The sequence below is a fragment of the Salmo trutta genome, chromosome 14 (assembly GCF_901001165.1).
Source record: "Salmo trutta chromosome 14, fSalTru1.1, whole genome shotgun sequence".
Taxonomy (NCBI): Eukaryota; Metazoa; Chordata; class Actinopteri; order Salmoniformes; family Salmonidae; genus Salmo; species Salmo trutta.
Window position 1 is genome coordinate 48,305,309 of NC_042970.1, and position 13,016 is coordinate 48,318,324.

The 13,016-nt window shown below is 42.6% G+C and overlaps 1 protein-coding gene across 1 annotated transcript; it reads right to left on the bottom strand.

Moving 5' to 3' along the window:
- Positions 1 to 1,463: 1,463 nt before the first annotated feature.
- On the bottom strand, positions 1,464 to 11,274 carry LOC115208296 (homeobox protein TGIF1). Its single transcript, XM_029776235.1, has 3 exons — positions 10,889 to 11,274; positions 8,290 to 8,543; positions 1,464 to 5,261 (listed from the first exon to the last, which is right to left on the bottom strand). Exons 1-3 carry the CDS (start codon positions 10,905 to 10,907, stop codon positions 4,023 to 4,025), a joined length of 1,512 nt encoding a protein of 503 aa, XP_029632095.1. The 5' UTR covers positions 10,908 to 11,274; the 3' UTR covers positions 1,464 to 4,022.
- Between the last annotated feature and the right edge of the window lie 1,742 nt (positions 11,275 to 13,016).

Here is a 13,016-nt window from a genome sequence, read left to right on the forward strand (position 1 = left end):
ATCTTAACACAGTTCAGATTGTACAATATTTGCCCAATATTCTCCAAAAAATGTTCAAGCTCTGGCAAGTTGGTTGATGATCATTTGCTAGACAGCCATTTAAGTCTTGCCATAGATTTAAGCCAAAACTGTAACTAGGCCACTTAGGAACATTCAATGTATATTTAACTCCCGTGTATATTTTGCTTTGTTTTAGGTAATTGTCCTGCTGAAAGGTGAATGTCTCCCAGCGTCTGTTGGAAAGCAGACAGAGCCAAGTTTCTCTAGGATTTTGCCTGTGCTTAGCTCTATTCCGTTTGTTTTTTTCCTTAAACTCCCTAGGCCTTGCCAATAACAAGCATATCCGTTTATTTTTTATCTTAAACTCCCTAGTCCTTGCCAATGACAACCATACCCATAACATGATGCAACCACCACCATGCTTGAAAATATTAAGTCATACTCAGTGATGTGTTGCGTTGTTTTTTGCCCCAAACATAACACTTTGTATTCAGGACAAAACGTTAATTTTACATTTTTTGCAGCATTACTTTAGAGCTTTATTGGAAACAGGATGCATGTTTTGGAATATTTTTCCTTTACAAGCTTTCTTTTCACTCCATTCTCAGTTCTATCCACAGCCATTAAACTCTGCCACCGTTTTAAAAATCAGCATTGGCCTCATGGTGAAATCCCTCAGCGGTTTCATTCCTCTCCAGCAACAGAGTTCGAAAGGGCGCCTGCATCTTTGTAGTGACTTGGTGTATTGCACAGGAGGTTGGTGGCACCTAATTTGGGAGGACAGGCTAGCGATAATGGGTGGAGCGGAATGGTATCAAATACATAAAATGCATGGTTTCCATGTGTTTGATGCCATTCCATTTGCGTCATTATGAGCCGTCCACCCCTCAGCAGCCTCCTGTGGTTTATTGATGCCACCATCAAAAGCATAATTAATAACTTGAATGCTTGACTGAAGACATTTAAGCTTCTCATTCGTAATTAATTTGTAAACATTGAAACAATTAGTGTGTAGTAGATGAGTGATAAAATCTCAAATTCATTCTAAATTCAGGCTGTAGCAAAAATGTCAAGGGGTGTGAATACTTTCTGAAGGCACTGGTATTGTGCTGGAGATAATCAAGTTGTAGTGTCCTTGAACCCTACAGATGGTCCAAAAAAAAGAAAAGTACATCAGGGACACCCCTATGGATAGAGCAAAACAGTTATCTGGGGGTCTACGGGAGTCATCTGGAGTATTCCAGAAAGAAGAAGAAAAACATCTAGTAGGTTAATTACATCCAAAAGGTTATGTACAACTCTTGACCTGGAAATCCAATGTACAATATCTTGCCCGTGTAATCAGCTCCAAGAAAGGTAGTGGTGCTATTAAACTTTGTTGAGACAAAAATAAGAAAACATAAGTACATGGTTAATTCTACACACTCTTCAAGTTGGATTAAAGAAAAATAAATGCGCAAGGATCAGCGTATGAAAAAAAAAGTTTTATTCTCCGAAATGCTTGTACAAAACACATTTAAAAAGTTTAAGGCATATATTGCACAGACTACTCAAAAGTTTCTATGTAGAAGGGGCATGTTTCCTCAATCCCAGGTTTAAGGCACGATAGCCAGTTATACTGTCCATACATCAGCCATGATTTCACAGTGAAATGGAAAAACATTTAGGATGCATTTGGTCGTATTGAGATGCTACACATTTGAGACAGTTCATCCCCCCCCCCCACCTTGACATATTTGCATGCATTTTTCCCCATTGGCATCTATGACTCAAGTTTCATTCTGCATCCAAAACCTGATATGTATATATAAAATAGCCTGTCTAAGTAATGTTCAGTATTCAATTTGATTACAGTATCACAATGAGTAATATGTAGTCAGTGGCATGTAGTAACGTAGAAAATGTAGTAATGAATAAACCACATACCCGCTTTATTGTACTGCATCTATATTCAAAACCGTTAACAATCTTTGCTTAGTATTCAGACTCAAGTCTGACTGAACCCTACAGTCGACCCAAACCGTGAGAAAAAGAGGTGACTCTTTTAGCATATCTCCGTTAGCGGAAGATCTATAACGTCTACCCTTCTCCACTGACATTCGAGACAATTCCGGAAATGGTGCTGACATTAAGCCTCACGAAAGAGCAGAAAACAAGGAGTAGCGAAGGAATGGGGATTTGTGCTAGTCGCAAATCTGTTAATAACACGGTATTCCATATCAGCTCTTCTCATGCATCTAGCTGTAAAAAAAATTAAATAAAAAAAACCCACCACCAGGGTCATTAAATGTATGGCACTGCTAACAGCTATACAGACTAAGTTAGTCCCATTTGAACTGACCTATGACAGAAGAAAATTACTTCGCAGCAGCACTGTTTACGTAGTAGGGCCCAACTAACTTTGTGCAGCGTCGATTTGGCCATAATATGTATTATGAGAGATTGTTTCATGGAAACTACAACAGTATAAGAAGAGTATTTTACTATTAACGAGAGGATATACTTTGCTAAAACAGAGGGAAAAGAGAGGGAAAGGAAGTCAGACAGTTTGCTTCTTAATAACTTACTCAACAGTAAAAAAAAAAAAAATACACTGAATTCAATACAACACTGACCAGATTGTCATCCAAGCGAACAACTACAGGCATTTCAATTAAGACATTTTGGTTTGAAATACAAGGACCGAATCTTAAGCCGCCAATGATTCGCTACTTGGGTCAATCCCTCTCAAAACAGGAGGGCCCAAAAGCTTGAAATGTTTGTGACAGGCTTCATCCATAAAAGACTATGGCATAATTGGGCACTTATAGCAAGTGTTAAATTACCCTTAAGAATGAAGAGACAGCCTGGCGGCGTCACACAACTAAGCCTTCAGCTTCGCCACAAAATTGATTTCTATAACAGGACCAATGTGACCTCCCGCCCCATCGTTCTCAAACAGACAGGAATTCCACCTCCTTCACATCCACAATAAAAACAATAGATCCCTGGAAATTGTACATGATGCATAAAGATAGCGCAGAAAGTAACAGACCAACAAAAATAAAATCATTCCTCTGTGTGTGTGTGTACACAAAAACAGTTAACCTGCTAAGATACTATTTTGGAAATAGGTTTAAATGAACATTTTAAAAAAGGAAGAGAAAAAAAAGTTCATATTCTTTGCAGCTGATTTAGTGTCTTAAAAATGTAGAATCCACGGTGGCCACTTGTTTACAGTAGCTTTAAGGCAAGGAGAGAGGAGACAGACATTGGAGCTGTGCAGTCAGGCACACTGCAATACAATCAATTTCCCCTTCCGCCTGTCTTCCGGCACTGTGTGAAGATGTGGACATACTAAAAAAAAAAAAAAAAAAAAAATATCTAAAGTGCATAAACTGTACTGGAGGAGCGCAGCACCAGGGCTTGAAAAACACACCTGTCTCAGCCCCAGGTACACCCTTGTTTAACCTTGGTGGGAATGATTGACAGGCTAGACAGCCCGAGATAAAAGTGACCTTCATACATTCAACCAAGTCCAGTATTGCTACTGATAAGCCTAGCTCTACTGGTGCAACTTCAAACTATTAAAAAAAAAAAAAAAAATAATAATAAGAATTCGCAGGGGAAGGAAATGTCCTCCTTGACCCCTTTTGGAAATAGTTGAGATAGTGGAAAAGGGAGTTAAAAACTACATTACAGAACTTGGTGTTGTCGTTCTTATGTCAATCGTCGCAACATTTAACCTATACTGAAATGTTGATTGAAAAACCATGTTGAAAGGTTCCACCCAGCAACAGCCTCCATTGGATAAAAGTTTAAAAGTCCTGATAAAAATGCTTAAAAAGCACCGTCTTTAAAAACACTTGTCTTTCCATCCCTCCCAGCATCTGATGTATGAACCGTATGCATGAGTTCTGCCATATCCAAACTGCAGAGCATACAGCGTCAGAGGGGCCGATGAAGGGAACATACAGTTAGGGGCAGTCTGAATAGGGATATGGTGCTCCCTCATACACACAGACAAGGGAGTGGCCGTGGCTCTAGTTGACTGTTTCGCTGACGGCGCGCAAGGTGTGCTGTGGCCCCCACATGGCAGCCATGGGAGTCTGAACCACGGTGGCAGGCTGTCGGACTGTAACGTCACTGTGGACCACACTCCACACGCTGGGCACCGACTGGGCCCTCTGGACACTGCTGTTGGGGATGGAGGAGGACAAGGGCTGGAGGGAGGCTAGGCCCAGGAATGGGGTGAGGGCTGGTGGTGCTGGGGCTACCGGTGGGGCCGGGGTTGGGACAGAGGTTAGGGTTGGGACTTTGGTAGAGCTTGGAGCTGGGACTGAGGTTGGGACACAGGACACAGTTGGCGTACCGGCAAAGCTTTGAACAGGGCTTGGGGCTGGGAGAAGGGGTTTGGTTGGGATTGGAGTTGGAGTTGAAGCTGGGACCAGGGAGAAAGTTGGTGCTGGGACGAAGGTTGGAAAAGGGGTCGAAACTGGCATTAGGACTGGCATTTGGGCTAGGTGGGGAAGCACATTTGGAGCCGGTACAGAGGCCATGGCGAGTTTAGGTGCAGAGCAGACTGGGACATGAATTAGGACTGAAACTGGGGACACCACAGCCTTGTTCGTAGGACTCTGCTCTCTGGGCGAGTCAAACGTAGCTTGGCTTTGCGCCGGTGGAGTGGTCAGACCCATAGCACTGCTGCTGTGGCTGTAGCCACCTGTGGCTTCTGTAGTTGCCCTGCTCTGGTACTCTGGGAACAGCCTCTGACTCTCGTGCTCGGCGGCCCTCTGGAGAGCTGCATCCACCAGTAACCGCAGGTCACTGAAGTCCTGGCTGGGGCACAGCTCCGGAGGTGTGGGGGGCGGCGTGTTGAATAGCCCGCCAGTGGGGCTGGCGCTGATAACCTTGGAGCCATTCTCCTTGGCCTCCCTCCTCAGGAGACTCTGCATGTCCAGCTGCATCAGGGCCTGGACACAGTAGCCCTCTTGGCTGGGGTAGCCAGCTCCCAAAAGGATGGCAGTGGCAGTATTTCCCAAGAGGCTGAGGTCCAGTGTGGGGGCTGGTCGGATGACAGAGGGCCTGAGAGGGGGCAGGGCCGGAGAGGGGACTGAGGTGGGGCTTTCAGGGGAACTACCCTCGCCAAATCCTCCAGTGGCTGGGCGGCCCTCACCCTTCCCCGCCCGCCTGGAGATGGTGAACTGGGTGGGGTCTTTGCCATCCTTGCGGAGAAGGTCAGGGAGGAGGCGGCGGCGGGCATTGATGAACCAGTTGCATATCTGGAAAAGAGTCAGTAACTTTAACAACGCCTGCAAAAAAGAACCGGGGTGAATCTCAAAAGCCTAACAGATTCCCTGAAGAACCAAACTACAAGAACAGATGACAGTGGACAGTTTATTAGGTACACCACCTCCTTCACAAAAATTGATCGCCAGTCACGTGGCCGTGGCTCGCTATATAACGCAGGCAGACAAGCATCCAGTTACTGTTTGTTCGATTGAATGTTAGAACAGGCAAGACGAGTGACCTAAGCGACTTCGAGCGTGGTATGATAGTCAGTGCCAGGCACGTCGGATCCAACAGCTCAGAAACGGCCCCCCTCCTGGACTTTTCACGCACGACAGTGTCTTGGATTTACCAAGAATGGTTCGACAAACAAGAAATCAGCAGCAGTCCTGTGGGCAAAAACAGCTTGAGAGATTGAATGACAATGGCAAGAATCATGCAAGCTAACAGGCAGGCCAGAAACAGACAAATAACGCCGCAGTACAACAGTGGCATCTCGGAAACACAACTCTAGCTGATCCTTGTCAAGGATGGACTATTGCATCAGATGACCACACCGGGTTCCACTCTTATCAGCTAAAAACAAGAGGAAGCGACTCGTGTGGACGCGACCACCAACACCAGACAATTGAGGTGTGGAAAAACATTGCCTGGTCCGACAAATCCTGGTTCCTGTTGCGTCACGCTGATGGCAGTGTCAGGATTTGGCGTAAGTAGCATGAGTCCATGGACCCATCCTGCCTGGTGTCAACAGTACAGGCTGGCATATAATAGCTCAAACTGGTCCGAGCAGTAGTTTGTTGGAATGAGACTTCCGCCCACATGTTCTCATTCTCCTGCTCTCCTCCAGGCCTTGTTTACTGCCATCTTGTGGTAAAAACCTCCCACACGCAGTGAGATGAGTGACCTCAGACAGCTGGCATTAATGAAGTCTCGGCTGAAAAACGCTGAGCGACAGAGCAAGTAGAGCGCAGCCAACCAGGGACATTTCACTGCAATGACTACACTATGGGTCTTTTCAGCACTGCTCTAGCCCTGCTTGCTCTCTGCTCAGTCCAGGAATACCTCATGTCGCCACTCCTGGGGTGTGAATGTGTGTGTGTATTTTTGGAGAAGAAATGACAACAAATGGTCAGCCTACAAGGTGAGAAGGGAAGACTGCGGTGACCATGTCAAATTAATCTGTACAGTAGTACCTCACCCATGTGACATTTGAATATTGTTGTACACTAAGCTGTTGAGAAACACCCTAGCGCTGAAGTATGACGATAAGTACAACGTAAATATCATGGGATGAATCTCTATTTAGCGCCAGCCTGAAGTAGGCCTATAGGTGCTACGGCATTCATCTCCGCGCACATAGGACACTTACAAGAGGCCAACAGAGAACACAATATCTGATAAAGAAACCACCATCTTCAACAGAGTACGTCGTCATGGCTCCATCTGGGCCCCGAGTGTCTGCTATGATCAACTGTTTACACTACATCAGGCACTAATCTGGAACAATTGAACTGGAGGACACTGTAAATCATTCATTTCAACTGTAATTGAGGGGAACATGCCGAAACCTGACCTAATACTTTGTTAGACTAATTAAAATGCAAGTCAGACAACTTAAAAATCACACCCTGTTACGGTATAGGCTGTGTTGGTGTAGGGCTGGGTGATATATCGAATTCATTTGAATTTGTTTTTGCACAAAATTCCAAATGCCTATATTGAGTTTATTTTTCGTTTTTAGGAGCATTTGTGTCCTCTTGTTCTTGGGCTTTTGGTCTCGTCTCCTTCGCTCCTCTGTGCGGACCTTCCCAGTTATACCAGAGATCTGTATATATTGACGAGATGTACACTACCGTTCAAACGTTTGGGGTCGCTTAGAAATGTGCTTTTTGTCGATTCAAATATCATTTTAAAACACTAATTTATCATTAGAAAACCCTTTTGCAATTATGTTGGCACAGCTGAAAACTGTTGTTCTGATTAAAGAAGCAATAAAACTGGCCTTCTTTAGACTAGTTGAGTATCTGGAGCATCAGCATTTGTGGGTTCGATTACAGGCTCAAAATGGCCAGAAACAAAGACTTTCTTCTGAAACTCGTCAGTCTAGTCTTGTTCTGAGATATTATGGCTATTCCATGCGAGAAATTGCCAAGATCTCGTACGCCTCTGTGTACTACTCCCTTCACAGAACAGCGCAAACTCTAACCAGAATAGAAAGAGTGGGAGGCCCCGGTGCGCCACTGAGCAAGAGGACAAGTACATTATGGTCCAGTAGCAATTTAGCCAACAACTTATACTAGCTGTCTAGTCTGTTTTATAAATGTGCAATAAGCATAAAACAATTATATAAAGGAATTGGTAACTCGTTCTCAATCTGAGAAATTAGGTAGGCCACTTCAACATCTGAACAAAGTAGACAGGATAACGTGCTTTTCAAAAAGGGTGTGTTCATAACTTTTCAACCTTGTTAGCTAGCAAATAGATCCAAGTCCGCTAAACTTGAAATATAAAGATCAGCTGGATAAATCACTAGCACGTGGGCTTGAGACCTGTTACTTTTCTATAGCCCAATGCCCGCTACAAGAAGTTAGTCAGTATTGGTTAATTAATGTGCACTACACATGGTTCTAGTAATTTTTTTATACAATAAACACATTTTCATAAAAGGTCTTGAAAGACAGATTATTGCAACAAAAAAACAGATTATTGCTGACTGTTTGAAATGCAGTGCATTTGACCTTTAAACAACAATGCTTATTTAGAGAAAACATTTTTTTTAAGCAATCTTGAAACGCCAATAAGTTAATAAATAAAATAATCTCCCAGCCCTATGTTGGTACTCTGCTAAACAGCTAATAGTTTCCACCTGTCAAAGGCTACTGTAGGCCAAAATGTTGTCTGTGGACTGCTGCTTGATTAGGCCCAATTCAAGCATTTGGGAGCAAGAATTAACTTGAATTTGTTTAGTTGTTATTTATTTTAATAAAACGATTTAAAGACTGGTCCCGGTCCACTCACCTGCAGCACAGAAAGGCTGGTCTGATCTGACAAGCTGAGTTTCTCCTGCTCTGAAGGGTAGGCGTTGAAGCGGTGCTCGTACAGCCAGCTCCGCAGCACCTGCACCGCCTCCTTGGGCAGATTGCCACGGCGACGCCGCTTGCCCGAGCCCCCACCCCCTCCAGACAGGTCGAGGGTGGAGCTGTCATCCTCAAAGGGGTCACTCTCAGACATGGCTGACAGCTCCTGCTCTCGCATCCGCTCCTCTTCCAGAGCTGAGGACAAGGAGATGAGGTTGTTGAGTCAGTGCTAGTGTTTGTACTCATAGGCCAGAGTTGGACATTAACTTGTTATAGAATGTATTGCTTTCCCTCCAAATCAGAGACTGACAACCATCTACTTGTTGTGTAGGCCTGTGGTTGTTTGTTATTTTATTGCGCATTCACCAATCTATAAAAGAAACAGGTTGGCAAAGTATTGATCAGAATTTTGCCTACAATATGATCTATGATTTATTTTAGCAATGCGAATGAAACAAATCAGGTTACACCGATTGATTGGTAAGTGTAGTAGTTGACAACAAATGTACAGACATGCATGATGAAGTAATGAGACACTCCCTCATTAAATTAAGTGATGAGATAAGCTAATTGGAAGAAAATAAATACAAAACAAGATTTGTCTTCCTTCCCCAAAATCGCTATATTTGTGGCACTGGGGAAAACCAACTCAAAATGGAGAATGGTTTCTCCCAGGGTATAGAATGCAGTAAATGTCTTTCTCTGGGTGAAATCTGACCCCTGAAGGCAGCTCCTGTCCTCACAAAAGGAGATCGTGTGCATGTCACCATCTCCAGCCGTGCAAGGGGCTATTTTCACCTTTGGCCAGGGAATTTAAGTCCTGGAGCAATTGATTTTAATTAAATGGTTAACAGAGTGTATGTGGCTAGCTACTAACGATAATCTTAAAATCAAGTTAGAAAATTTGCGCATGAATGGGCAAAATTTAAAATACGCTAGCTACCAAACTTGGTACCCATAAGAATCCGACTAGACGTGTATTACTTATCTCTTAGTTGGAAGGGAGCTATGCCAAGATCCACACAGCGCCCGCATGAGAAACGTGTCAGAAAACGTACAGTATGAGTTAAAAGTTGACACACCTACTCATTCAATTTAGCCGACATTTGGCGTATTGTTTTACAGCAAGAAACGCTTAAATTCAACATGAGTTAATATTAAGGCTATGAGAGGTTATAGCCCTAAAGTCGGTGTCCATATTTCTCTTCAACCCATCTGCAAAGTATAGGGATGCTGTTCCCTTGACATGCCACAGGTCTATTTGAAGTCCCCTTCTTGTGACTCAAATGTGTAGAGCGCCTCGCAATCACACTGCCACCCTCCTCTTTAACCACTTCACCAAATCTTTCCCAACATTACGTTTCTGGCCCTCCCTTCTCTTATTTTCTAATATCAATTTCGCAGCTTTTCTCGTAACGAATTAAGAGTCATCCTTTTTGCCTTGGATCAACATTCAATTGTTCGGCTAGTTCCCGAAAAGCATGTGGCGATTGTCTTGTAGTCTATTTAGCACGCGTACAGTCAGGACCTAAAACTTACTCAGTAATTCCAGATAGCCTAAAATAACGAAAGAAAAGCCTCCGTGTAGCCTATAGATATAAAATGCAGTATAATGGTACATTTTTGAATTTAAGGTACTGTTCTCTCTTTACTCACCCCCCCCCCCCCCCATCCACAAAATAACCCACCCGCAGGTTACGAGTCAACTCGCGCATCACTAGTAGAGGTACACTCCTCCCACTCGTCTCCGTTGATGTGGAGTAGCGATATAAAAGTTAGCTAGAAAACTGCTATAAAAATCTATGGTAGCTACATCGTGGAGTTGTTTTACTTTGCTAGCTACAGCAACGTTACATGTCACACGCTGTTCCTGTCAAACCTCAACTTTTTCTTTGCATAACGTAAAGGGGCATATTTTTATACGGAGTTTGCTATCTAGACAAAATACGTTGACAAACTTAAGGCAAAGATGTGCATAATTTGAGTTTGTTAAAATGTACTCGTATCTTCAAGGCGGATTTAGCTAGCTAGTTTTAGGCTAAAGTTAGCAGGCTAGCTAACAAACAATGAAGCAAATTCGTGGAATTGTCTTGTTCTATTCAGTGTCGTCTGTCGTGGGGTTAAGAGTACTGTTGCAATGAAATCAAATAGCTACCGGAATGCTACCAATTTGCCAAATGCTAAAATAATAAGATGTAACATGAGAAAATTATAAATTAATATAAAAAAAAAACGATAACCAAGTTGGCTAGCCATCTTCATCGTGTATCAAACGTACAAAGAACCCGCTGAACTCACGCCTTCGCGGATGCAGGATTGTTCTGTCGCTCCGCCAGATGGACACCATGCTTTCTTCCAAAGATAATTTAGCTGGCTCGCTGTCCCTCCAAATTCAAACACAAACACACGCTGCATTTGCTCGCAACAAAAAACCGCATTCCATTTACACCCAAAAGCCGGGCACACTTGGCAAACTGTCAGGGTGATAATGAATGCCTGCCAATATTTTCTGTACTAAATTCCCACAAACGTATGCCTACCTCGTTTGAAGGGTTTCATTCTTTGTTGATGGCTTGTTTGAAAACACGCAGCTGTCGAAGTTCCTTCTAAAATGTGTGCCCCCGACCAAACGTTTGACGCGATATTTTCTTTCCAAGGTGTTGCACGCTTTCACTTTGCCGCTCGAGGGTTCAATTGTTCGTTCATGTGACATAAACGTGGTGCTCTTCAACAGAACAGTGTCTGTCCATCGCGTTTCGTAGCCTAGTAAGGTAGGACAAATACTGTAAATTACCTCATTTGTGTTTCTCTTTACCTGCACACAGCAACGCCAGCTCCAATCTGACAGTCGAATATGTATTGATCCCGCCTCCTATACCAGTGCCCTCCAATCACGGCTCTTCATTTCCAGTAGACAGGCCCGTGTCATCACTCCTGAGTGATTGACAGGATTAGCATTTAATTCAAAATTCAGACAGTAAAAGATTTCATTTTTTATTTTTTATTATTTTGTTTCCGACATGATTGAAATTCCTTGGGCAGGATTAATCAACACACAAGCCCTCTGTTTGCCAACATGTTATAGTGGCCACTGGCCAGCAAAACAAGAGGATTTCCTCGTGTCGTTGGAATACTGCATTTGTTATGTAACCGAAACGATCATGTTTTCTTGTTACATGAACGGGATAAACAGCGTCGACAAAAACAGTGAGCCACTAATGGATGCAATAATGAAATAATATTCTGATAAAGTATTGACACAAGAACAGCAAAATCTTCCCAACAACGGCTGGAGAAAGTCGAGGCTTCCTCACCTTTATCCTGTAAATACATCCTCTTTCATTTGCAGGAATTTTCTCTGTAAAACTGTAAAACAGTGCTGTGGGGTTGCTTCTGAAAGGTTGTTGTTGCCACTGCTAAATGACATGTCAGGAAGTATTCCATTTTTTCCCGCAGAATCCTCTGATTGACCAATAAATCAAACAGAACATTATGTAGGCCTACAGTTGTGTTTCAGAAGTCATGAAAAGGGAAGTTTTGGAGAAAATCTAATTGGCACTGCAGTCCAATTATTAACATTTGTTAACTATGAATTAAATATCAATACAGTTTATAATTAAACGACAGAAAATACATGAATATAGGCATAGTCTATCACCTATTTCAAAAAGACAGTAGGAATGTGCATTATGTGACAATACAATGGGAAAGCATGTATACTGGCATGGGAGATTAACCAAATTACTCACTACAGTTGTTATAGATTACAGTGGGTATCATAAATATTCAACCCCTTGGATTTCTTCACATTTTATTGTGTTACAAAGTAGGATTAAATTGTAATTTTTTGTCAACAATCTACACAAAAAATACCCTATAATGTCAAAGTGGCAGTAACATTTGAAATATATAAAAATTAATTAAAAATAAACATGAATATACTTTGATTAGATACGTATTCTCCCCGAGTCAAAACATGTTACAAACACCTTTGGCAGTGATTACAGCTGTGAGTATTCTTGGAAAAGTCTCTTAGAGCTTTGCACACCTGGATTGTGCAATATTTGCCCATTATTATTTTCAGAATTCTTCAAGCTCTGTCAAAGTGTTGGGGATCATGGCTAGACAACAGTTTTCAAGTCTTGCCATCAGTGGTGACCTGTCATTCAGGGAAGGCGGTACAGTGCCTTCGGAAAGTATTCAGACCCCTTGACTTTTTCCACATTTTGTTACGTTTTAGCCTTATTCTAACATGGATTAAATAAACACAAATCCTCAGCAATCTACACACAATACCCCATAATAACAAGGTGAAAACAGGTTTTTAGAAATGTTTGCCAATTTATTAAATATAAAAAACAAATACCTTATTTACATAAGTATTCAGACCCTTTGCTATGAGACACTAAATTGATCTCAAGTGCATCCTGTTTCCATTGATCATCCTTGAAATGTTTCTACAACTTGGAGTCCACCTGTGGTAAATTCAATTGATTGGACAGTATTTGGAAAGGAACACACCTGTCTATGTAAGGTCCCACAGTTGACAGTACATGTCAGAGCAAAAACCAAGGCATGAGGTTGAAGGAATTGTCCGTAGAGCTCTGAGACAGGATTGTGTCGAGGCACAGATCTGGGGAAGGGTACCAAAAAATCCTCCACCCCAAG